Source organism: Rattus rattus, chromosome 7, assembly GCF_011064425.1.
Source record: "Rattus rattus isolate New Zealand chromosome 7, Rrattus_CSIRO_v1, whole genome shotgun sequence".
In the NCBI taxonomy this organism is placed as follows: Eukaryota; Metazoa; Chordata; class Mammalia; order Rodentia; family Muridae; genus Rattus; species Rattus rattus.
Genome location: NC_046160.1, coordinates 68,128,242 through 68,154,468, shown reverse-complemented (window position 1 = coordinate 68,154,468; position 26,227 = coordinate 68,128,242). Strand labels below are relative to the sequence as shown.

Genomic DNA, 26,227 nt, shown 5'->3' with positions numbered 1-26,227 from the left:
GTGTCAGATCCCAGACGCTGGAGTTACAGGTGGTTGAGAACAGTCTGTGTGGATGCTGGGAACTGAATTCAGGTCTGTAAGAGCAGTGTGCTCTAACTACTGAAGTCATCTCACCAGCCCCTGAAGCAGAGTTTTTAAAAGTTAGTATCATAGAGAGGCACAAACTACTACTGCTAATCCGTTTCCTTCCTCCTTTCTGCTTTTTCTAACAGAGTGTGAGCTCCTGCTTTTCTGTATTCCATTGCAGAGAACAACTCTCCTTCCACTTATACATGGGTTCTGGGATTGAACTCAGGTTGTCAGCAAGCACTTTACTTTTACTAAAGCCATCTTGGCCAAGGTTGGGGTTTAATAAAGATATTTAATACAGGCTTCAAGCATGAGGGTTAGGAGGTTAGGAAAGAGCCATTCTCTCAGAAAGAAAGACAAGACTTGTGTGGATATAGACTCATCAAGGTGGACTTGAGAGTTGCAGCCAGATGCTTTTGTAAATGATTAAATTAACTCCCTCGGTTTACATAGCAGCACCATATGATTTCTGGTTTCTAAAACTACAAAACAATGTTTGTGTGCATTAATTACAAAACAATGTGTGTGTGTGTGTGTGTGTGTGTGTGTGTGTGTGTGTGTGTGTGTGTGTGTGTCTGTGTCTGTGTCTGTGTCTGTGTGATTTTTGGATAAGACAGAATTAGTTGGTTTGTTTTTTGAGACAGGGTCCCTCTTTGTAGCTATGACTGGCCAGGAACTGATAGATGTTTGCATGCCTTGCCTCCTCAGTACTAATGTTAAAGGCATGAGCCACTGCTTGGCATAGTTTGGATTTTAAGGGAAAAAGCAGTAGTATTGAAAATCAGTGGTGTGTGTAAGACCTTGGCCTCGATCCTTGATACTGGAAATAAAATAGAAGAAACTAGCAGTTATTGATGAAATGAGATTAGTTTTAGTTCGGTTAAATTGATGGTTCTAAAAACATGTTGTCTCGGGGGTTGGGGATTTAGCTCAGTGGTAGAGCACTTGCCTAGCAAGCGGAAGGCCCTGGGTTCGGTCCTCAGCTCCGAAACAAAAAACAAAAAAAAACATGTAGTCTTTGTTTAGATAAAAACTGTCTTTTGTTTAAAAAGCAAACAGGGGTTGGGGATTTAGCTCAGTGGTAGAGCGCTTGCCTAGGAAGCACAAGGCCCTGGGTTCGGTCCCCAGCTCCGAAACAAAAAACAAAAAAAAAACAAAAAAAAACATGTAGTCTTTGTTTAGATAAAAACTGTCTTTTGTTTAAAAAGCAAACAGGGGTTGGGGATTTAGCTCAGTGGTAGAGCACTTGCCTAGGAAGCGCAAGGCCCTGGGTTCGGTCCCCAGCTCCGAAAAAAAGAACCAAAAAAAAAAAAGAACCAAAAAATAAATAAATAAATAAAAAGCAAACAAGAATTGTTCAAGTGTTAATTTTGTTTGGTTTTGGTTTTTCAAAACAGGGTTTCTCTGTGTGGCCCCAGCCATCCTGGAGCTCCCTCTGTAGACCAGGTTGGCCTCAAACTCAGAGATCTGCTGGGGTTAAAGGCCTGCACCACCACAGCCCAGCTAAAGTGTTAATGTTTTAAATATTTTTTACATTAATGATATGAAAAGTGGAGTGTTTTCTAATTCATAGCTTGTGTTGGTGGCTTTTGCCTTTGTGTATAGAACTGAAAGTTCTTCAGTGATAAGTCTGGGGACTTTTTACATGTCACAAAATTGGAGAGAAAACAGCAGAGCTGTCCAGGGTGGGGGTAACTGTGGAACGTTGTAAATGAAAAGTGATAAGTCTGGGAACTTTTTACATGTCACAAAATTGGAGAGAAAACAAAGAGCAGAGCTGTCGGGGTGGGGTAATTGTGGAACATTGTAAATGAAAAAGTTATCTATTTTTAGTAGAGCAAATGTCAATTTATTAAGGAAAAGTGAGAAAGACTCCAGAGAGTGGAAAGCGTTCCAAGGAGGCATACTCTAAGTGGAACAAACACAAACAGAACAGAGGCTCGAGGTATAACCCAGTGGGGCAGCTGGCTCTGCACAGTTCTGTGACTGCGTTTGAGCTCCCCTCCCCTAAGTGGAAAAAGGCATCATGAGTTAGAAATTGTATACTGTAAGCATGGTTCCACACACCGAGGTGGAAGGCCTCAGTTCAGTCCAGGGATGCAGATGATGGAGAGAAAACCAGTTCTCACAAGTTGCCCAGTTACTGACCTCCACATGCATTCAGTGGCTTGCCTCATCCCTCACGGGAAAAAAAGTAAAATGTTTAAAAAAAAAAAAAAAGAAAGAAAGAAAAGGAGAAAAAGAAACACTGGATCTTTAAAAAGAAATGTTTAGGGTGTTCGGATGTAGGGGTGGCTGTACTCACTGTCCAGTTCTTCTGTACTGTGGGGCTGTGGAACTGGTGAGTCAGCAGTTACGACTGGATGTTGTGTTACGCACTGTGCAGACCTTTCGGTCAATATCTGAAGCCTAGTTTTTCTCTCCTTTTACATTTATTTGGGAAGAGTGAGTGTGTGACAGGTGGCAGCAGCACGGCACAAGCAGTGTAAACCAAGCACAGGTCTCCTGGAAGGGCTGCAGACATCACAGCCACACAGCCATCCCTCCAGCCCATGTACAGAGGTCAGAAGACAAGCTTCAGGAGTCAGTTCTGTGATAGACAGTGGGTCCCTGAGCCCAAACTCGGGTCAGCAGGCCTGGACAGCACACAGTTCCCTTACTGAGCTCTTTCTCTCTGCCTCCAGCAACCCATGAAGTTTCTTGTTCACTGAAGTTTGATTATTGTTGCACATTGAGTTTGCTATTTCCTCATTTTAGGAATAGAAATGTCTGGCCTGTTTGAATTTGCATATGTCATGTCTGTCTGTTAGAAGTAGATCCCAGTAGTCAGAGTTTAAAGCATTGCAATTTTCATTGAGACTTCAGATCAGTAGTTTTCAACCAGTAGGTTGTGACTCCTTTGTGGGAAGTGTAAGAACCCTTTCACAGAGGTCACCTAAGACCATCAGAAAACAGATATTTACATTACAATTCATAACAGTAGCAAAGTTACAGTTATGAAATAGCAACAAAATAACTTTGGTTAGAGGTGACCACCCAACAGGAAGAACTATATTAAAGGGTCGCAGGGTTAGGAAGGCTGAGAACCACTGCTTTAGATCATTTTGCTCAGTCTATAGAAAAGGGACTCTTTCCCCCCCTTCCCTTCTCATTGTACTTGTTTATTTGGGTGGGGGGGTGTGCATTTAAGGACAAAGGACCACTAGTGGGTGTTGGTTGTCTCCTGCCGTGTGGGAACCCACATTCTCAGACTCCTTCACCCACTGAGTCATTGCACCAGCCTTTCTCCTACCCCTCTTTCCTTTGTTTTGTTCTTTACATAGGGTTCCCTGTGTAGCTCCAAGTCCCTGGTTTTCCTCCTCCCCTTCCCAAGCACTGGGACTGTCACCTCCAGCTTTTGAAACAGAGTCTGAGAGAAAAGTATAAAGTGAGTGTCTGATCTAGGCTGCAAAAAGAGACATTAAAGATTCAGAAATAACACAGGCATATAGAATAATGAGCAGGTAAAAGTAAAGCCAATATTTTAAAGGAAATCTTTTAAAGCAGACACAGGGTTTCATCATGGTATTTTTATCAGGACAGGCTCTGAGGACAAAAGGAAAATGTTTTATGGCGACTAAAAAGAAAGCTTAAAATAGTGTATTTGATGGCATCTACCAGTAATGCATGTTATTGAGAGAACTGAGGCAGAGGGATGAGACCCTATCTTGGTGTGCTTCCCTACCCTCAAAAAGCTAAAAAAAAAAAAAAACAACAAAACCTCACTCAGCATCACAGCTGTAGGCTAAACCTTGTTTTCTTTAGCTCCACCTCTTCAGGAGCCACATACAGAAATGAAGGACGGTAACACACCATTTAATAAACAGATGAGTCCTTTGAACTGGAACATCACTATGTTTTGATGTGCAATGCATGTCAGAGTGATGGCCTAATTCTCTTAGCATGTGCTTTCAATTCTAAATGGCACGCTGTTTTAAAAAACAACCTTAGTGGGTGGGGCAACTGCATCTTCTGGACTCCCTGTCTTAGTGATGTCATATTCCAGCTGTGTAAAGAACTCTCAGTCACACACAGATCCTCAGATCAGAACAGTCATGGAGACCAGTTTAATTTCACCTTGGGAATATTTGCTGTATTTTTTTTTAAGGTTTCTAAAACTTTTATTTATTGTTAATTGATGTGTGGAGGTCAGAGGACAGCTTCATGAAATTGGTTCTTTCTTCCTTTACATAGGCTCTCATCGTTGAATGGTGTTCTGGTTTGCTCTCTGTTGGGATACAACACTCATCAGAACCACCCTGGGAAGGAGAGGCTTTATATGGCTTACAGGTTATATAGTCCAGTGAGGGAAGCCAGGGCCGGAGCTCAAGGCAGGAACTGAAGCAGAGTCGAGGAGGAGGAGGAGGAATGCTGCTTGCTGGCCTGTTCAGCCGCTTTACTTAAGCACCCAGGCTCACCTGAGCAGGTTGGCACTACCTACTGTGGGCTAGTCTGATAAAGTCAGTCCCTCACTTAAGTTTGCTCGTTTCCTAATCTGTGTTGACAAAACCCAGCACAAGTGGCAAGTGCCTTCATCCCCTGACATCCCATTGGCCCTCTCTGTCTTTCTCTTCTGCAGGCTTGGTGTTTCTCTGGGACGTAGCAGTGTTCACTGCTGCTCTTCCACCCTTCTGGTTTCCATTCTCCCTCATTGTTTTCTCACCATTTCATAATTAAATCATTAAATCACTTCACTTTCCGAAAGGACTGCCCTGTCCATTTCTTTTGGAGTAAAGTCCAGACACCTTCAGCTCTATTTATCACTGTTGACAACCCTTTGTGGCTGGCTGGCCCATACTTCTCCCACCCACACAAGCCCTGTCTGCCTGTCTCCTCACATAAATTCTTTTAAAATCTGAAACAGATATTTGCTTTATTCATGTGCCTGTACAGTGTTTATACATCTACACAGATTCAGAAAGATTGAAGAACTGGTTGTGGTCATATATAACTACTAGGAGCTGTAGTCAAACACACTATTGAGCTCTAGTGTATGGACTGCTAACCTTTTTGTTGCCACCAAAATGAGCTAATTCCTGAATATTGATGAGGAATATTGTAGAATCTGAGAGAGGGAAGGAGGAGAGCTGAAGATGGATAGTGTGCATGTGAGCGCCCTCTTTAGTTCTCCGTGGGGCGCCTGACCTGCTTGAGACATTGGTTGTGGTGTTCAGACACTGCCAGTGTTATAGCTTACTCCTGACATAGAGAGTGGATTGATGCTTCCTTTCAGAAAAGCAACCAAAGCAGTTAATAGGGAATTGGAATACAGCAGCTGAGGTATGGGAAGAGCGGAGCTAAGGCTGAAGGAGTCCTGGGATGGAGAAGGCAGTGAGTTCCAGGCAAGGTTTATTTTGGTTATATTAATTACATGTTTGTATGTATGTCTTTGTACACAAAGAGCCCATGGTGAACACATGAGGCTGCAAGAGCATTCTAGAATCCCCTGAAGTTAGAGGGGGAGACAGTTGTGAGCCTCCTGACCTGTGTGTTGAGAACTGGACTTGGGGATTTTTCAAGAGCTGTGAATGTTCTTAACAACTAAGACATCTCTACAGCCCTATTTTTATTTGTTTTAAAATCAGTTTATTGGGGTTGGAGATTTAGCTCAGCGGTAGAGCACTTGCCTAGCAAGCGCAAGGCCCTGGGTTCGGTCCCCAGCTCTGAAAAAAAGAAAAAAAAAAAGATTTATTTAAAATCAGTTTATTTTGTAAAAGTTAAACATACATAACTAAAATTAGCACACATTCTAGTCTGTTGTGTGCATGCACTTGATTGAAATTCAGCTTGGGATAATTATGATGCTCACTTAATGCCAACAAATGTCGGCAACCTGATCTTTGTAAAAACAGTAGACTCAGCTACATGACCATAATGTATACAGAAAGTATGGTCAGATTGATATGCGATATATGAAAAAGATTTCTATTAGCATACACAATACATTTCATTATGTCATTTTTTTCTTTTTTAAAAAAGATTAAATTTGTTTATTTTGTGTGTAAGGAAGTAAAAGGGCATGTCATGCACAGTATTCAATTGGAGATAAAAAATAACGTGCAGGACCAGTTTTCTCTTTCTGCTCTCTATGTAGGTAGGTACTAAGAACCAAACTCAGGTCATCATGCTTGGTAACAAGGGCCCTTATCTACTGAGCCGTCTCTTTGGCTCACTTTATAATATTTTGATACATATATGTAACGTACTTTGAGCATACTCACAATAAGCCATCCTCTCTTGTACCCCTACTCAACTCCCAGTACCGCTTTCCTCTTTTCAACTAGTCCCTCCTCCTTTCATATACAAGGTGATTTCTATTTCATTTCTTTATTTGAGGGTTTTCTTTCTTTTTATTTTTTATAAAGCTACAACTTGAAGATTTATTTTTTATTTATTTCATTTATATGAGTACACTGTAGCAGTCTTCAGACACAGCAGAAGAGGGAATCAGGTCCCATTACAGATGGTTGTGAGCCACCATGTGGTTGCTAGGAGTTGAACTCAGGACCTCTGGAAGAGCAGTCAGTGCTCTTAACCACTGAGCCATCTCTCCAGCCCCTTATTTGATGGTTTTTTATGTATATGAGTACACTGTAGATATCTTAGCACCGGAAAAGGGCATCGGATCCCATTACAGATGGTTGTGAGCCACTATGTGGTTGACACTATGTGTGAGCCACTATGTGGGATTTGAACTCAGGACCTCTGGAAGAGCAGTCAGTGCTCTTAACCACTGAGCCATCTCTACAGCTATTTGATGGTTTTTTAAAACAGGGTCTCACTATGGAGATTTGGCTATCCTGAAGTGTGTCACATAGATTAGGCTGGACTCACATGGTCCATGTGCCTCTGCTTCCCAAGTGCTAGGATTAAAGGCATGTGCCACCAGCAGCTGGCCTATTTATCTGCCCGCCCATCCATCCATCTTTGCCTGTGAGTTCTCTGTTTACATGTATGCCTGCATGCCAGAAAAGGACAGCAGATCCTATTACAGATGGTTGTGAGCCACATGTGGTTGCTGGGATTTGAACTCAGGACCTCTGGAAGAGCAGTCAGTGCTCTTTACCACTGAGTCATCTCTCCAGCCCCTAGTTTAATTTTCTATTAAAGAAATTTAATTTTCTAATAAAGTTTTTTAATTTATTCATTTTTGTTTTTTCAAGACATGTTTTATTTGGTTTTTGTTTGTTTTTTTTTGTTGTTGTTTTTTTTGTTTTGTTTTGTTTTGTTTTTTGTTTTTTGTTTTTTTTTTGGTTCTTTTTTTCGGAGCTGGGGACCGAACCCAGGGCCTTGCGCTTCCTAGGTAAGCGCTCTACCACTGAGCTAAATCCCCAGCCCCTTGTTTTTTTTTAATGTGTAGCCTTGGTTGTCCTAGAACCAGCTCTGTAGATCAGGCTGACCTTAAACTCACAGAGATCTGCCTGTCTGTTCCTCCCAAGTGCTGGTATCAAAGGCATGCACTACCACTGCCAGGTTTATGGATTTATTTTTTATTTAATGTGTATGAATAAGTATTTTGTTCATGTATGTAAGTGTATTTTGTGCATGCTGGTACCTATGGAGGTAGGAAGAAAGTGGCAGACACTTGGAACTGGAGTTAAGGGCAGTTGCAAGTGGTCATGTAGGTTCTGGGAACTGGACCTGGGTCCAAGAACAGCAAGTGCAGTTAACTGCTGAGCCATCTCTTTAGCCAGAAAATATAAGGCAATTTTAGGGCCTAGCAATATGGTTCAGCAAATAAAGGTGTTTGCTACTAAACCTTATGACCTGAATTCAATCCAGGACCAACAAGGAAGGAGAGAACTATGTATGCATGGTATGCATGTACATACACATACAAAACACATGCACACACAAATAAAATATAGTAAAAGGAAATATATTTAAAAAAATACATTTACTCTGTGTGTGTGTGTGTGTGTACATGTATGAGACCTGGTAGTAGTGATAGTCAGGAAACACCGTGCTGGAGTTGATTCTGTCCTTCCCCTGGGTGTAAATGGGATCAGGCAATAGAACTTGGTCATCGGGCTTAGGCTTGGTGCCAAGCTTTTATACCCACTGAACCGTCCTGTAAGCCTTGGAAAGAAAGTTTTTTTTTTTTTTTTTTGGTTCTTTTTTTCGGAGCTGGGGACCGAACCCAGGGCCTTGCGCTTCCTAGGTAAGCGCTCTACCGCTGAGCTAAATCCCCAGCCCCGGAAAGAAAGTTTTAATTCTGGAACATTTAGCAGTCTTGCTCATGAATTTAGCTCCCCCACCCCCTTTAAATAAAAATAACTTTGATTTTGAGACACGGTCTCACTACGTAGCCCAAGCTTCCTCTGACTTGGAGATCCGCCCGCCTGTCTTTGGAGTCCTGGGGTTAACGGCATGTCCCGCAATGGTCAGCTTAGTTTCATTTAGTTTTTGTTGTATAGCCTAGACTAGCCTCAAACTCAGCAATTCTCCTGAGGGCTGGGATTTGTTTTACTTAGAATACAAAGCATTGAGTTCCCTTGTGGTATGGTGTAGAGACTTCTGAAATGGCAGTTTGCTTGTATGTTCTAGAGGTGACAAGGACCCATGGCAGGGCTGAAATGAGCCAGAGTCATAGTGGATTAGACATCCTGGTGGGCTGCCGTAGTGACTTTGGCTTTTCCAAGTGGAAACCTTTTTGAACTCAGGAATAATATCTAGTATGATGAGATTGTAGCAGTGGGTCTATAAGGAACATGTTACTGAAGGGCAAAACAGAAGCAAGAAACCATCAGGAGATTCAATAATTGTTATTTCTCATCCATCTCTACAATTTACTAATGCTAATGCTTTTCTAGCAAAAGAAAATATTAATTTTTTAATATTTATTTATCTCATGTCTGCACACATGTATGTGATAAATAACTCTCCTTCCGGTGGGGTCTAGGGATCAGACTCGGGTCCTCGGGCTTGACAGCAAGCACATCTACCAGCTGAGCCATCCCACCACCCTGAAAATGCCGTTTGTCTAAGTAGCTGTAAGTGGAGAATTAACTTCCCAGCAACTGATCAGCATCTTTTTCTTTTTGTGTTCTGGTGCTTAGAGCCTAGGTCTTTACAGCATAGGTTGGCTTCAGCTTCCTGTACAGATAAAAATGACCTTGAACTTCTGACCCAAGGGATTCCACCTCCCAAGTGCACTACCACACCTGACTTAGAGGTCTCTAAGTGATTATCATCATTATAAGATTTATTTATTTTTAAGTAAGTGTGTGTGTGTGTGTGTGTGTGTGTGTGTGTGTGTGTGTGTGTACATGTTTGCAGTGCATGTACCCTTAAAAGCCTGAAAAGGGTGTTGGATCCTCTGGAGCTGGAAGAGTTATGAGCCACCGTGCATGTGCTATAAATCAAATGTCTGTCCTCCAGCCTGTGGGAAAACAGCAAGTACTGTTAAACGGCTGAGCCATCTCTCCATCCCAAAATCTTTAAATTTCTATTTTATTTATTTATATGTATTTCTTTTTTGAGTCAGAGCTTGCTATATACACCAGTCTGGCCTCAAATTCCCAGAGAGCTGTCTGGTGCTGCCTCCGGCCCTAGAATTAAAGTTGTGCACCCCTTCTCTGGCTTTTTAAGTTATTTTTAATGATTCTGTACTTTTTTGTTGCTTAACATTTGTGTCCTTGTCTCTCTTAGGAAGAACAACATGAATGTTTAACCCACTCTCTCTAAAGTACAAACTTTATTTGTCCAAATAAAGATAAAACCAGTTAAGTCTAGTTAGAAATTTCCTCAAGCTGAGCTAACTAGTTGCAGAAATTTGATTAAATGTTCATGATCATAGGATGTCTACATTAAGTCTTTCCCTTATTAAAACCTTCTAAAGTTACTGGCCTTTTTTTTTTTTCCAGAATGAAAACAGAGTCTACCTGGGAAATCTATATCATTTATGTGATTGATAGATTTATAATATAATGTTTTATGATGCCTAGTGAAGGTGATTAAAAATATTTTCTGTGTAATACCAAGAAGTATAGTTAACTGAAAGATCTATTTCAAGTGTGTTGAAATATAAAAATGCTCACTAAACACCCAGAGGTGGTGACACACACCTTTAATCTGGAAACAGAGGCAGGCAGATCTCTGTGAGGACAAGAACATCTTGGTCTATAAAGAGAGTTCCAGGACAGCCAGGGCTATACATAGAAACCCTGTTTCAAAACCAGAAGGGGGGAAAAAAAGCACTGAAACAATATAGCAAAATAACTTTCAGTGGAATTTTGTGTTGATGTGATACAGTACCACTTGAGATAAGGAAGCAGAGGGATTTCATTTTAGAGACTGGCTTCTCCACTGTATATGTTGGTTATTATAAACAAGTCTTGAAAAGTCTTATGTATATATAGTATGAAGTGCAACTTACTGTCAAATAAAATAATCCTTTATGTCCACTTTTTTTTTTTTTTTAAGACAGGGTTTCTCTTGACCAGGCTGGCCTTGAACTCAGAGATCTGCCTGCTTCTGCTTCCGGAGTGCTGAGGTTAAAGGCCTGTGTCACCACTGCCTGTTTGGTGTGTACTTCCTAAAGTCAGCTGTAGAGCTAGATTTTATTTTTGGAACATTGTGGTGACTCAGTTTTTAAAGTGAAAAAGACATGGTAGATTGCATTAATAACTTTTAAGGTATTATGTAAAGTGTATAATATACTTTAATAAGGTGTGCAAAGAGAAGTAACAGAAAAGTTAGGAAGCTAAGAGCTAGTTCTCAGGACTAGAGAGATGGCTGAGTGGTTAAGAGCACTAGCTGCTCTTTCAGAGGTCCTGAGTTCAATTCCCAGCAACTACATCATGGCTCACAACCATCTGTAACAGATTCTGGTGTATCTCAAGACAGCTACAATGTATTCATATCCATTAAATAAATAAAATATTTTTTAAAAAAAGAGCACTGACTGCTCTTTCGGAAGGCCCAGGTTCAATTCCCAGCACCCACATGAGAGCTCACACCTGTCTGTAACTCCAGTTCTAAAGGATCTGACTAGGTGTCAGACATACATAAAGGTAAATCAACCAATGCACATAAAACAGGCTGATGAAGAGATGCTTCACTGGGTAAAAACCGTACAGACCTCCAGAACCTGCTGAAAAAGAAAGTTGAACATGGCAGTGTGTACTTCTGATTCCAGTACTGAGGACATGGGTAAAGGCAGGTCCCAGGAGGTGGGTGACCAATCAGTCAGCTTCAGGTTTGATGAGAGACTCTGTCTCAAAAGATAGTATCAGCTGGGCATGGTGTCATACTCCTTTAATCCTAGTACTTGAGAGGAACAAGCTATCTTATCTGTGTTTGCAAATTCTAATATGACCAGGGCTACACAGTTGATAGCTTATCTCAAAAAAAAAATAGAAAAATAAAACAAATATAGATTTGCAGCGTGACAGAGGGTGACACTTGACATTGGCACTTGTCTTTAATGGCACCTAACACATGCTCTTTCGGAGAGTTCCTTTGCATCCCTTTAACAAACTTACTTTTCTGCCTTTGGTTCTTGTGTGCAGCTTCTGAACATGTGGAAGGTGCATGTGATTGTTAAGACTTGGATATTATATGTAAATCATATCTACAAGTTATAGTCAAGGACTAAGTCAGCAGTTCTCAACCTGTGGGTTTTGAGCCCTTTGGGGGCTAGACAGCCCTTTCACAGGGGTTGCTTAAGACAATTGGAAAACATAGTTACATTATGGTTCATAACACCAGGAAAATTAAAGTTACGAAGTAGCTATGTAAACAATTTTATAGGTGAGGATCACAGCAACATGATGAGCTATATTAAAGGGTGGCAGCATTAGGAAGGTTGAGAACCACTGGACTAAATAAAAGTTCATTGTGTGACACAGGGATATTTATAAAGATAGAAGAATCCAAAAGACAATTGGGGCATGGTGGTGGTTGCCTATAATTCCATGGAACCTGTGAATCCCAGCCCTCAGGAGCCCTTGAACTCAAGGTCAACCAGGACTGTAAAGGTTTTAGCTCAGATAACAAACAAGGAAAAGCCAAGTGTTGTGCCATTGGTGGGGGTGGGGTGGGGGCAGGCATTGTATTTGGTATAGAAAGATGAGGAAGTTGAAGAAAAAACCTGTAATCTGGAGTAATCTTTGCCTTCTGAGGCAGGGTCCTGGTGTACACTCAGGCTGGCCCATGGTCATTGTGTACACTCCTATGTACCTTGTGTCTGGAATTTCAGGTGTGCATCAGCACCCCTGGTACCAAGTTGGTTTTGATCAGTTGTGTTTAGGAAATGTGAGCTGGGAGTGTAGCTCAGTGCTACACTTACCTTGTGCAAGGATCAACCATGACACCCCACCCCAGCTCGTGCAGGCCTGCACAAAGAACAAAATATAGGTAAAGTTAGTCTCAAAACTATATGATTAATGTACTAGTTTGCTTTGGGTGTTATAAAAAAAGATCACCTCAAATGTGCTAAATCAAGAGCGGTTTCCATAGTTCTAGAGGAGAGGTCAGAAATCAGCATGGCTGCCCTGAGACCCAGTATCTTCCCTCCAGAATCTGTGATGGGATCTGGCACCCTCTTCTGCTGTGAAGACCCTGACAGTGTACTCATATACATAAAATATATAGAATAAAAATAAATAAGACTTAAGGTGCACCAGAATGACCTCCTCTTCTAAGTGAATCACATCTGCAAGATCTTTTGACTGCATAAGGCCCATTGACAGATTGTGGGGATTTGGATATAGAAACCTTTTGGGAGTCATTAGCCAGCCGGCCACAGTAATTATTTTAAAAGTGGCTTGAACATGAGTTAAAAAACAAACCAGAAAGGAAAAAGAGTCCCAAAGTTTTGGTGGTGGAGGTTTTAAGATGGGGTCTGTCTCCGCCTCCTGTGTGCTGAACCACAGGAGAGAACAGGCCTGGCCTCTGTTGGTTTTGTGTTGTCTTGTTGGAGGAAGAGTGGAATTACTTAAGTATACAGAACCAGGCTTTGTAATATACCTTTCATTCCAGCCCTCAGGAGGCAGAGGGAGGACGATCACAAGTTTGTCTTTTAAAAAGAGACTTTAAAAAAAAAAGACTGAAAAGATGACCTCTTGGTGAAAACCACATAACTGCCAGTACTGCAGTCCAGAGAGGCCCTGCGCGCCCTTCTGACCCGATTGGGCCCCTTCATGCACAGGGTGCACATATTCACACACTCACACACAGATAAGACAGAAATTTATCTTTATGTTGTATTTTCTCTTTTTTAGCTTAAGTCAATAAATGTAGATCTCCAAAGTGATGCTGCTCTACAAGTGGACATTTCGGACGCTCTTAGTGAAAGGGATAAAGTCAAATTCACTGTTCACACAAAGGTAAAGTGGGGCTTTGTATTTTGCGTTACTTTAGAAAGGCTGTTACTTGTGTAATATGTTGATTTGAACTTAAATTTTAAATATATTGGGAAGAGTCATGGGTCTTAATTGACTATTTTAACAAACAAGATTAGGGAAGTTACTTTTGTTTGTTTTGTTTTTGTTTTTGAAATAGTATGTAGTTCTACCTGTCTGGGAACTGCCTATGTAGATCAGGCTGGAAAAGTTACTTATAATTTCTATTTCTGCACTCTCGGTTTCTCTCTCTCTCTCTGTCTCTTTCTCTTTCTCTCTCTCTTTCTCTCTCTCTCTCTCTCTCTCTGTGTGTGTGTGTGTGTGTGTGTGTGTGTGTGTGTGTGTGTGTGTATGCACATATGTCTGACCAAGTAGCTTTGGCTGTCCAGGGACTCACTGTGTAGGTGAGGCTCATCTCAACTCCTAGGTTTGCCTGCTCTGCCTCTGCCTCTGCCTCTGCCTCTGCCTCTGCCTCTGCCTCTGCCTCTGCCTCTGCCTCTGCCTCTGCCTCTGCCTCTGCCTCTGCCTCTGCCTCTGCCTCTGCCTCTGCCTCTGCCTCTGGACTGCTGGGGTTCAAGGTGATCACCTTCACACCCAGCTAAAGTATGAATTTAAAAGGATAGCAGTGTAATATATAAGTGCTTAGTAATTTAACTTGTTTTTTAAAGATCTGACGATAATTTTATTTTTATTCAAGAAAATTGCTGTCTTTACAGAGTTCATTGCCAAATTTTAAGCAAAATGAATTTTCAGTCGTTCGACAACATGAGGAATTTATCTGGCTTCATGATTCCTTTGTTGAAAATGAAGACTATGCAGGTTACATTGTAAGTATGGGGGGGGGTCTTTTTTTTTTTTTTTTTTTTTTTTGATGTGCACGTATCTGGGTGTTGTGTGTGAGTACCCACAGAGACCAGCAGAGGTACCCTAGAATTTGAGTTACAGTAAATTGTAAGCTGTCTGACATGGGTGCTAGGAACCAAACTCAGGTCCTATAGAAGAGTAATAAACTGCTGATGCATCTCTCCAGCTCTTAGTTTATTTTCAATGATGCATATGTGTATCTGTGTGGCTGTGTGCATGCAGTGCAGGTGCCTGTGGAGGCCAGAGGCATCGGATGTTCTAGAGTTGGACTTATAAGTGGTAAGTACAGATTCACCCGACAGGATCAGGAACTGATCTTGGTCCTCTGCAAGACACCGGTGTCTTTACTGCTGAGCATCTCCCCAGCCTAAGTTTTCATTTTTTAAGAGTATTTTGGAAACTCCTGTGGTTTCGTTTAGCATTTTTAGTAACTGATGTGACTTAAGAAATGGCAGCCGTGAGGCGTTGACTTATCACCTTTACCCTGGGCTGGCATGTCTTAATTTTGAGTCTGTTACATTTCTTACTTGATTTTGAATTCTTTGGGTTTTTTTTTTTGCCCCCCCGAGCTGGGGGACGAACCCAGGGCCTTGTGCTTCCTAGGCAAGCGCTCTACCACTGAGCTAAATCCCCAACCCCTTCTTTTGCATTCTAATCCCATTTTTTCTCTCAACCTCTCAAATGGTGGTGCCTTTTCTCTGCTTTCTCTACCAGGAGGCTATTTCTCATCAATTAAGACTGTCTCGGTTATCTTTATACTCCTTGCTCACCATGGTACCTGCTATATAGGATCTGTTTAATATATATATCCTGAAATGTATCTGATGCTATTTGACTCTGTCCCTGTTCTCAGAGCAGTTTGTTGTTGTTTGTTTTGTTTTGGGGGACAAAGAGTTGTTTTTTTTTTTTTTTTTTTTTTTTTTGAGCTGGGGACGAATCCAGGGCCTTGTGCTTGCTAGGCAAGCACTCTACCACTGAGCCAAATCCCCAACCCCGAGAGATGGTTTGATAGTTAGGAACACTCGATGCTCTTGCAGAGACCTAAGTTCAGTTCCCAGCACCCACATTGCAGCTCACAGATACCTGGGAACTGCAGGGCTCCTATGCTTCCTTCTGTCCCTGTGGGCACTAGGAATGCATATAGTGCATGGGCATGTTTTCTACACAAATGCACATCAAGTTTTTTAATAAAAAATTCAATGCATATGTATCTATTTATCTGGGCTTTTTTTTTTTTTTTTTTTTTGGAGCTGGGGACCCGAACCCAGGGCCTTGCGCTTCCCTAGGCAAGCGCTCTACCACTGAGCTAAATCCCCAACCCCTTATCTGGGCTTTTTAAAGATTGAAGATAGATTTTTTTTTTCACGCAATGTATTTTAATCATGGTTTCCCTTCCTTCATTGCCTCCCATTCTCCCCAACTCCCCACCCATTTATCCTTCTCTGTTTAGAAAACAGACAAATAAAAACAAATAGGGAGAGGAGCTCACACACACACACACACACACACACACACACACACACACACACACACACACACACACAGAATATATAAGTGAAAGACTGGTAGGGTTAGAAATGCCCAGACAAAACATTATGATATTTAAAAAAATCTATAAAAAACACTAATGAGTTCATTTGTGTTGTCCATTTGCCGCTGTGGTGGGGCCTGCCCGTAAGTGTGATTTTTATACCCAGTGAGACTCTATTGGAGGAAACTAATTTTCCTTTGAGAGATTATCGGTTGGAGTTAGCTTCTTGGTTAGGGATGGGAGCTCAGTGTTGACTTCCTCCTCTCTTGGCTGGGATCCTGTCTGACTTAGACCTGTGCAGGCCCTATATGTGCTGCAGGTCTGGAAGTTCGTTTGTGTGTCAGTCCTGCTGTGTCTAGGAGGAGCGAAGCCCTTGCTTCCTTGGTGCCTTGTTCAGAGCACTGAGGGGCAGTTTGGTAGAGACATCCGTTTAGGACTGGGTGTTCCAGGGTCTCTCACTGTCTGTACATGGTCCAACAGTGGCTCTCTGTGTTTGTTCCCATCGGCTTCCCACCAGTCTGCTTCCCAGGGCACCACCACTCCCACCCTTTGTGGACTGTGCACAAACAAACAAACAAGTAAACAAAGTATGATGGGGGCTGGCCGCTTGGAGGGGTGAGGCAAGAGGGTTTAGTTTTTTCAAGATTGGCTTACTCTAAAGATTTTTTTTAACATTTATTTATTTATTATGTATACGTCATACAGCTTTCTGCCTGCATGTAGGCCTGCAGGCCAGAAGAGGGCACCAGACCTGATTACAGATGGTTGTGAGCCACCATGTGGTTGCTGGGAATTGAACTCAGGATCTCTGGAAGAGCAGACAGTGCTCTTAACCTCTGAGCCATCTCTCCAGCCCCTGGCTTACTCTATATAGCTCACTCTGATCAGCCTACTTTTTCCTCCTGAGGGCTGGGATTAAAGATGTGCACCACTACCACCACCACCACCAGTAGAACCCACAGATCTCAACTTCTAGAACTGGAGATGTTTTCTAATCTGAAGTTTGATATCTCTGGTGTTCAGTTCATATTTTGTACTTTATCAATACAGTGTTGTATTTTGTTTGAGTCAGGGTTTTACTTGTAATTAAGACTGTACTCAGAAGTATTAGGTTGGTCTCAAATTTGCGGCCATCCTACCTCAGTTTCCTGAGCACTGGAGCCATCATCCCCAGATACCGTGGCACAGTACTGAAAGAAATGGACCAGGGCTGGTGAGATCGTCTGCCACCGAGCCCTGAAGGCCTGAGTCTGACCCCAGGTCTGAGATGGCGGAAGAGGAGAACCAGATCCTGCAAGTCATTCTCTGATCACTCTACACATGCTAGGACTAGTGTGTGCATGCACGCACACACACATAAATGTTTAAAAAAATGAAATTTTTCATTAAAGTTAGTTATTTTGTTTTGTTATAGATCCCACCAGCACCACCAAGACCCGACTTTGATGCTTCACGGGAAAAACTGCAGAAGCTTGGAGAAGGGGAAGGGTCAATGACAAAGGAAGAATTCACAAAGATGAAACAGGAACTGGAAGCGTATGTGATGTTATTTGTTACTTATATTAACTCTGCTCTCTGATACCCATTTCACCAAAGTGACCGAAAAAGCCAGAGTAAGTCTATTAATGACCATGATCAGAGCCTCTTCAGAAAAAGTATACCATTGTCTCCATTGTCAGATTTTTACATTATTTAAATAGACTCTAAAAATTGAAAAGTAAGGTTCTAAAACCTTATTGAAGTAGTAGGAAGGCAGTATGACTTTAAAACAGTATACATTTTCTGAAAAGTATTTGTAAGGCCTCCGTCATAGCAGCCTAGTCTGTTTTCTCAACCTGTATCTGCTCCGCAGCTTCCATTTCTTGTAGAAAGTGTGCTGAGCAATTCTTTACAGTTCTCTTTTATGGCCTGGTCTACAGAGTAGTTCCACACAGCCAAGGCTATACAGGGAAACCCTGCCTCAAAAAAACCCAAAAACCAAAGATAAAGAATAAAACAAAGCAGGCATGGTGGTGCATGCCTTTGACCCTAACACTTGGGAAACAAAAGCAGATACGTTTCAGATCAAGAACAGCCCAGTCCACACAGTGAATTCCAGGCTGGCCAAGGTGTACATAGTGACTTCTTGTCTCAAAAAAAACAAAAACAAAAACCACAAATCAGTCAACCAAATGAAAAGAGCCTAATCATAGTAGCACAAACCAACCAGGTCTGCTGGCACAAACCTTTAGTCCAAGCACTGTGGAGGCAGACACAGTCAGATTTCTTTGAATTTGAGGCCAGCCTGCTTTATAGAGTGAGTTCCAGGTCAGCTGGATCTGTTAGAAAGAAAAACAGTCTCAAAAAACAAAATGGGGGAGGGGGAAGCACAGACCTCTAATCCTAGTACCTGGGTGGTCAAGGCAGCATGATCAGGAGTTCAAGGCCAGCCTCATCTATATAGTGATTTTAAAGCCAACCCGGGCCACAACAACAATAACAAAAAGCATAAAGTGCATGTATATTTCATTTTCTTTCCTCTGCCAGCTCTAGGTGACTGGGACCACACTAACGAGAAGAGTTAGACAAGTGTTTTTCTCATTAATTTCTTTTAGGGGGTGGAGAGATGGCTCAGAGGCTGGAGTGCTTTCAGCTCTTACAGAGGACCAGAGCAGATCAGATGGCTTACAACTATAACTCCCGCCTCTTCTGACCTCCCTGGCAATCAAACTCGTTCGTGTACACAAACACATGCAGACAAAACTATTATTTTTATATACACTCAACATATTAAGTCCTTGAAATTTTGATATTTTTTTACTTTTAACACATTTGACAAAATAGTTTTACTCTCTGTTGAACTTTGTAGTTTTAGGAGGTGTGGAAACTTACTTTAGTTTTTATGACAGTAGGGATTGCCATCATGTGTGATCTCATATCCCAGAGCATCCGTCCCGCTGCCTGCAGCAGAGGTACTTGCCAGCCACCTGTCCAGATCTTAAGTAATGGGGTGACCGTTGAACACAATATGGCCATCTCTCTCTTTGTGCATTTTCTTTATCTTTGTTTGCTTTCAAGCATCTAATCACAGTGCTACTAAACTCCTTTCAGAATGCTGAGTTATTGTGAAGCAATAAATGAACAAAGCAGATCGTTGTTAAAATGTGAAGCGACACATCAGAATTCTGTCAGGTCTGGGTGCAGCAGTAGTCCAATAAGATAGAAGCTAGAAACTAGCGGAACACATTACTGTCGAAGCCTCTGGCTTCCCCGTGCGTGGCCCTGATCATGGTTCTTCTGTGGTCTGGTTAGGGGTTGATAGCAGAACACTGAGTTTGTCCTACTGCCACCTGCATCCTCTGCACCCTTTTTCTCTCCACTGATAACGACCACCCTCCCAGAGGTCAGACTGCTCCCAACACTGACCCTGCTGGGGTGCTGGTACATAAAACGTACTTAAACTTCTTGCATAAAGTTGAAGCAAGAATATCAGGCTTTTCCCTTGAGTGAGCACCACTGCACACAGACAGAGACAGACCCACACATGCACACACATGCATATATAACAAAACTGTTGTATGCTGCTCCATGGTTGCTTGAATTCATTGATAATATAACTTAAACACATTTCTTCAATATAATGTCACAAATAGTTGCTCTGCGGTGTATGTGTGAAAATAATATTAACACTGAAAATGATTAATGAAATTTGGGTATTTTTTTTTGCAAATGTATATCCAGGCTGTAATTATACAAAAATTGTGTTGTTACGATTGTATCAAATAATTACTCTATACCTAAAACAACAAATATCCCAACCTAACATCAACTTGCATAATAGAAAAGTTTGTTAAGAGTTAAGATTTTAACATCTAGATATAATAAATACTAAAATAGCATGAGGCTTTCTCAGAAATGAATCTTAGACTTTTATTTAACAGTTCAACTAAAAGCTTTGTTGATGTGAATTATGTGTTTGCGGTTTTTTTTACATTTAGAACGCTCCAGCTAATGGAGCGTGGGGTGACTTTGTAGTTGATAGCTTTGCTTACTCTTAACTTCATGTTGTTTCTAGTGAGTATCTGGCAATCTTCAAGAAGACAGTTGCGATGCATGAGGTGTTCCTGTGTCGTGTTGCCGCGCATCCCATTTTGAGAAAAGATTTAAATTTCCACGTCTTCTTGGAATATAATCAAGATGTGAGTGTCAGATCAATGAAAGCAGCGATGGGAGTTGTTGCGGCTGTCTTATTTTTGCAAGGGTTTGGAAGGTGGGGGAGCAGCACTGCCCTGGCCCAGCTGGGCTTGATGCCAGCAGCCATTTGAGTCAGAGGGAACACTGAAGAACTCCTTCCACCACGTGGGACTTGGAGGTCACACTTGAGTTGCCAGTGAGCACTTTAACTGCAGAGCATCTTACTGGTCTGAATGCTTGGATTTTTCAGGGCAGTTTAAAGTGCCACATTTTCAGTAGTGAAGTAGAGTTTCAGTAGAACTTGAGTGGATCAGTTAAATCAAATTATAAATTGAACTTCCGTAATCCAAAAGCCTGAAATCGAAAACTTTGTCTCAAACTTCTTGCAGCAGCCCTGGATGGTACAGGATGTCTGATCCTCTTTCCCCATCATGATTGCTATGATTATAGGCATGTGCTGCCACATCCAGTTTGAATGTGGTACGGGGATAGAACCTAGAGATTTACTTAGCCTTTTTTTCTATTTTTTAGTCTGTATTTCAGACTAGCTTCCAACTCGATGCTGTCTCTGCTTGCTTACTTAGTACTTAAATCCAAACCTTTTATTTATTTATTTTTTTAATACTTAGTAAGTTTCAGGGCCTATGAGATGCCTTAGAGAAGACACCTAATGTGAGCTCTATCCTCTGAGCTCCAAATAACCTTTTCTTTTAACACCAAGCTCCCAGCTGAGTCTGGGCCAGATTGTTTGATATTCAAGTATTCTAAGTTTTATAGTTATATCAATTAATGTAAGGCCAAATGCTTATTTTTGTGGCGTAAGAAGTTTCTTTTGGCCAGGCAGTAATCCAAGCACTTGGAAACAGAGGCAGGTGGATTTCTGTAAGTTCCATGGCTAGCCTTGTCTACAGAGTGAGTTCCAGGATAGCCAGGCTACCCAGAGTAGCTGTCTTGAAAAACAAAACAAAACAACCAAAACAACTAAATAGGAACTAAGAGCTCTTAAGTTTCTTTTCTAAATTCAGGGGATGAATAAGCTAATGATGATATTCAATTTTGGTGGCTCTAAGTGTATTGTTTTTAAGTAAAGTATGCAAATATGAAAGTAAAATGTAATTTTAAAAGTACCTCTAAGAATAAATACCTGTGGGTTGGAGACATGGCTCAGCAATTAAGAGAACTGGCTGCTCTTCCAGAGGACCTGAGTTTTAAGTCCCATCACCAACATGGCAATTCAAAATTATCACTCATGATAATCCCCAGATCCAGGGGATTAGACACTCTGACACAGACATACATGCAGGCAAACACCAATGCACGTGGAATAAAAGTAAAGTTTTTAAAAATTAAATAATTGTAAAAGGGCTGTAGGTGCAGGTTGCTAGGTTCAGTAGTAAGTTCCTTTACCTACTTAGCCATCTTCCTGGTTTGTCCTTTATTTAATACAGTTTATTACTCATGTCTTTCATTTTGAATGATATTTGAAACAGCCGTTGGTAGCATTTGAGTTGTCAGAAAGGAAGTTGTATACTTTTAAGGGTTTTTTGTTTTTGTTTTTGTTTTCATTGTATACACAGTGTTCTGCCTGCATATATGCCTGTGTGTCAGAAGAGGTCATCAGATCTCATTACAGATGGTTGTTAGCCACCATGTGGTTGCTGGGAATTGAACTCAGGACCCCTAGAAGAGCAGTCAGTGCTCTCAACCTCTGAGCTATCTCCAGCCCCACTTTTAAGTTTTTAACAAAGCCAGTGTGGTAGACCAAGAAAACAGGTAGCTCTCTCAAAACCGGGCTGGGCTATGTAGAGAGACCCTGTACACCCACCCCCGTCCTAAAAAGAGGAATAGAGATTAGGTTTTAATTTTATTTTGGCTCTTTGAAACAGGTTGTGCCTCAAACTTGCAGAATCCTCCTGCTTTGTGTTCCCAGTGTTGGAATTATAGGCACACATGACCACACCTAGTTAGAGATTATATGGTTAGCACCTGACCATCCAGTGTGCCTTTCTTGTATTCATTTAGAGAGGCTGAGTAAAGAGAATGATTTATGCAGCACTTCTGTTTGTCTGTTTTAGACAGGGTCTCCTTATGCAGCCCTAGCTGTCTTGGAATTCGCTCTGTAGACGAGTCAGGTCTCTTAACTCAGAGATCCTCCTACCTCTATCTATCACCCAGAGTGGTGAGACTAAAGTGTGTGCCATCATGCCTGGCTGTGCTTTACTTGTGGTTTTTTGAGACAAGGTCTAACTATATTAATTGAGTTTTTTCTTCTTGTTTGTGTGAGGTTTGTTTCTTTGTTTTTAGCATTATAATGTAGCATTTTCCCTTCCTTTGCTCTCTCCAAACCATGCACCCCTCCCCAGTCTCCTTCAAACTCATGGCCTCTTTTTATCACTCATGGTTATCACAGGCATCTGTGTATTTGTATATACATATATGTCTAGACCTGTTGAGTTCATATAATGTTAATTGTATGTATGTTTTCAGGGCAGGCCTTTGGGCACTAGACAACCAGTTGGTGTGCTGTTCTCTAGGGAGAGCCACCTCTCCTAGCTTTACAACAGTTGTTTCTATTGCTGTGAAGAGACATTATGACCACAGCAACTCTTATAAAGGAACATTTAATTGGGGCTGGCTTACATTTCAGAGGTTTCAGGACACATGGCAGAATGCAGGCAGACATAGTGCTGGAGAAGTTGCTGAGAGTTCTACATCTGGAGTAGCCAGCATCAGGAAGAGAAAATGACCCTGGGGCTGGCTTGAGCTTCTGAAACTCAAAGCATACTTCCTCCAACAAGGCCACACTCCTAATGCCACTCCCTAAGCATTCAAATCTATGAGCCTATGGGGCTCAAATTCAAAGCACTGTGCTTGCCTGTAATTCCTTGTGTAGGGTTGAGCCTCATCGGCTTTCCCCATTCAGTTTGATGCATTCAGTGATGTCATTGTATTTCAGGTCACAGTTGGGCAAGCCATGTTGGTGAGATTGGGGGTGGGGGTTCCTGATGTTACTAAGAGACATAGTCTTATAGCAAACTCCTCAATCGTCTGGCTATTAAAATGTTTACACCCCCACTTCTGAAACATTGTACCCATTAGGATTGGGCTTCTCGGTTGTATATTTTGATTGGTTGTGCTTTTCTATTGCAAAGATGGGTTTCTTTGATGAGAGGTGAGAACTACAATTATCTATGGATATAAAAACCTATTTATAGACTGTTGTTAGGGACTGTACTGGCTTAGTAAATTAATAGTTGTAGATTCTCTTTTAATAACCATGATTTCAGGCATGATCCCTCTTGTTGAGCAGGTTTAAGCCCAATTAGAGAGCTGTTGTTTCCTGCTAAGATATGCATGTCACTACTGCACCTGTAGGGTTATCACGCTGGTCATTGACATGGTTCATAGGCATATAGCTAGCTAGGCTGTTGGTTGCCTTCCTCCTTTGGAAGCATACATGACACCTTCAGGTACCATGAAAGCTAGACTTGATGGAGGGGGGGAGATTCAGGTCGGTTCCAGCGCAGAGCCTCTGGGCTGTTTTTGAAGTGCATAGTATCTTCAGCAGTACACTTATGTGGAGGGTGGGGGGATAACCAAGAGGAATAGAAGCACTGTACGTTTTAGGATTCTCTCAGACATCCCTGGTGAGCCAGCAACTCAAAAGGCTTCTCGTGTTTGATGTGGGGATTTTTGTTAGACAGTTTCACCCAATAATCACTCATGCTATTCAAAGTTATCTTTTGTCTCCCTTGTACTTTAGGTTGCTAACCCCAACACAAGACAAAAGTCCTGTCCAGAGTAAGGGGAATAAGAAATTTGCCTTGGGCTGGAGAGAGAGCTCAGTGGTTAGAAGCACTGACTGCTCTTCCAGAGGTCCTGAGTTCAAATCCCAGCAATCACATGGTGGCTCACAACCATCTGTAATGGGATCCAATGCCCTCTTCAGATTTGTGTGAAATCGGATATAATGTACTCATATAAGATAATACATAAATCTTATTAAAAAAAGAAATTGCCTAATGTATCTCAGCTAATAAAGAATAACAGTATTTTGTTATCCACTATAATTCTTTTTTTTTTTTTTAAGATTTATTTATTATATACAGTGTTCTGCCTACATATATGCCTGCAGGCCACCATGTGGTTGCTGGGAATTGAATTCAGGACCTCTGGAAAAACAATAAGTATTCTCAAAAAAAAAAAAAAAAAAAAGCCATCTCTCCAGCCCGCACTACATTTCCTATGTATAAAGAAAGTCCTGTATTAAACTTACTTTTTTTTTTAATTGCCTTTCAGTTGAGTGTTCGAGGAAAAAACAAAAAAGAAAAACTCGAGGATTTCTTTAAAAACATGGTTAAGTCAGCGGATGGAGTAATTGTTTCAGGAGTAAAGGTAAAGTTTATACTTGATAAGCAGCGTTAGTTGAGAATACAGACTTTGCTTTGTAGGTAGGGTCTTACTGTAAGCCCTCATTGGACTGGAATTCACACAGACCTACTTGTCTGTTCCTCTCAGATTCTGGATTAAAGGTGTGTGCCCTATACCTGGCTGCCCTGTGTCTTCTATGAATGCTCTGGAGGTTTGACCATGAGGCAGCTGGGTAGAGGAGAGAGATAAGGGAAAATGTTTGTGTAGATGGATGTTAAAGCCCACGTACATGGGGCCTTCAGGGCACAGGGCAGAGCTGTAGGATGGGCTGCCTCCGAGCGCTTGCTCTCGCTTGCAAATATTGGGGCAGACCTGGCTTTGGATTTAGGTAGATATCAGCTGAGGTTTCAGTAGTGTCTTTGTGTAAAGTGTGATCTCGGGAAAACTGCCTTCTCTGAATCCGTTTCTCTGTCTTGAAATAAAGTAGCATCACTTGGTTCATGGGATTTCGGGAAAGATAAATATGAGAGAAAATATATGTTAGTTACTAAATAGCAACAAATTTTTTCTTAATGATGTTTTTTAAATGGTATGAGAATTTACTTATCTGGCATCTTTTTTTCTGTAAATGTTACAATATCAGCAAAGATTAAGATAAATAGTGCTTCTATTTATTTCATTGTTGCTGCCAGCCCTTAGGTCTGCAGGAAAGCAGCCTATGTGCTGTTTGACTCACTCTGAGCTGGTGTTGGCAGGCTGGGTGGTGCTGATGCTCTCCTGTGGAGGAGACTCGGTCTGCGCCCTCTCTGCTGCTGCTGTGCATTGATAGTTAAGGTTTTCTTAGGTAGTAAACATAACCACTGTTAGCTATGATTTTGGTAGTCAGTGGACGTTTTTGAATGTGTATAAAATATTCATTTGAGGCTTGTGCATACAGTGTTCATTATAACCCTACAAGTTAGAGATAATGATCCTCATTTTCGTGGTTTAAGAAGAGTAGTGTGGGGGTTGGGGATTTAGCTCAGCGGTAGAGCGCTTGCCTAGCAAGCACAAGGCCCTGGGTTCCGTCCCCAACTCCAGAAAAAAAAAAAAAAGAAAAAAAAGAAAAGTAGTGTGTTTGAAGTGATGGTAGATGGCACTTTCTTTAGAGCAGACTCTTGCTCAGACTCTGTTGCTATAAATGCTGAATTATATCAGTAATGCAAAGAACAGTTGCTAGAAAACACTAATAGTGATTTTTTTTTTTTAATTTAAAGCATAGATCTATCCTTATTTCAAGAAGAGATTAGGGGCTGGAGAAATGATTTGTTCAGTGTTAATACCACTGACTTTCTTTCAGTGGACCCAGGTCTGATTCCTGGTATCCATATGGTCTACAATTCAGTTTCAGGGGATCTAATGCCCTCTTTTTCCTCTGTGGCAGTAGGCTCGCAAGTGGTGCACAGACATTTGTGCAAGCAAAACACCAACACGTGTGAAAGAAAAATAGATAAATGTTAAGACAAAAAAGATTGAAAGTGGTGCTTAAATGTCGGTGTTCCCAGAGCTCATGTGGCTAGGTCTGTCCAAGCAGCTTGTTGGCTAGGCAGCCCCTGAGTGACCATGCAATGGACAGTAGGCCAGGAACAATAGGTTTCTCATTTACAGATACCAGAACTTCCCCCTTTCCTCAAAAGCACCTGTTCACTCCTGCAGTGATGTTTGTGACAGCAGAGCGCAGCCAGTGCCTGTTTGAGGATAAGTGTGGGCACTCCAGCCTTCATCTGTAAACCATATCTTGTCTGCTAAAGTCTACCTGTGCTGATGGGGTAAAGCAGAGTGCTTGGAGGTAGTG

General features: G+C 41.5%; 1 protein-coding gene across 3 annotated transcripts in view; it reads left to right on the top strand.

Annotated features, from left to right (window-relative positions):
- Snx6 (sorting nexin 6) overlaps positions 1-26,227 on the top strand; it is a 42,046-nt gene that overhangs the window by 1,543 nt on the left and 14,276 nt on the right. For 2 of the 3 annotated variants that reach the window (XM_032907738.1, XM_032907737.1), the window contains 5 exons: positions 13,335-13,439; positions 14,171-14,281; positions 17,264-17,385; positions 19,904-20,027; positions 24,322-24,417. In XM_032907738.1, coding sequence (XP_032763629.1) covers positions 13,335-13,439; positions 14,171-14,281; positions 17,264-17,385; positions 19,904-20,027; positions 24,322-24,417 — 558 coding nt within the window. The remainder of the gene's footprint in view (positions 1-13,334; positions 13,440-14,170; positions 14,282-17,263; positions 17,386-19,903; positions 20,028-24,321; positions 24,418-26,227) is intronic. The other variant, XM_032907741.1, reaches the window with a different exon arrangement.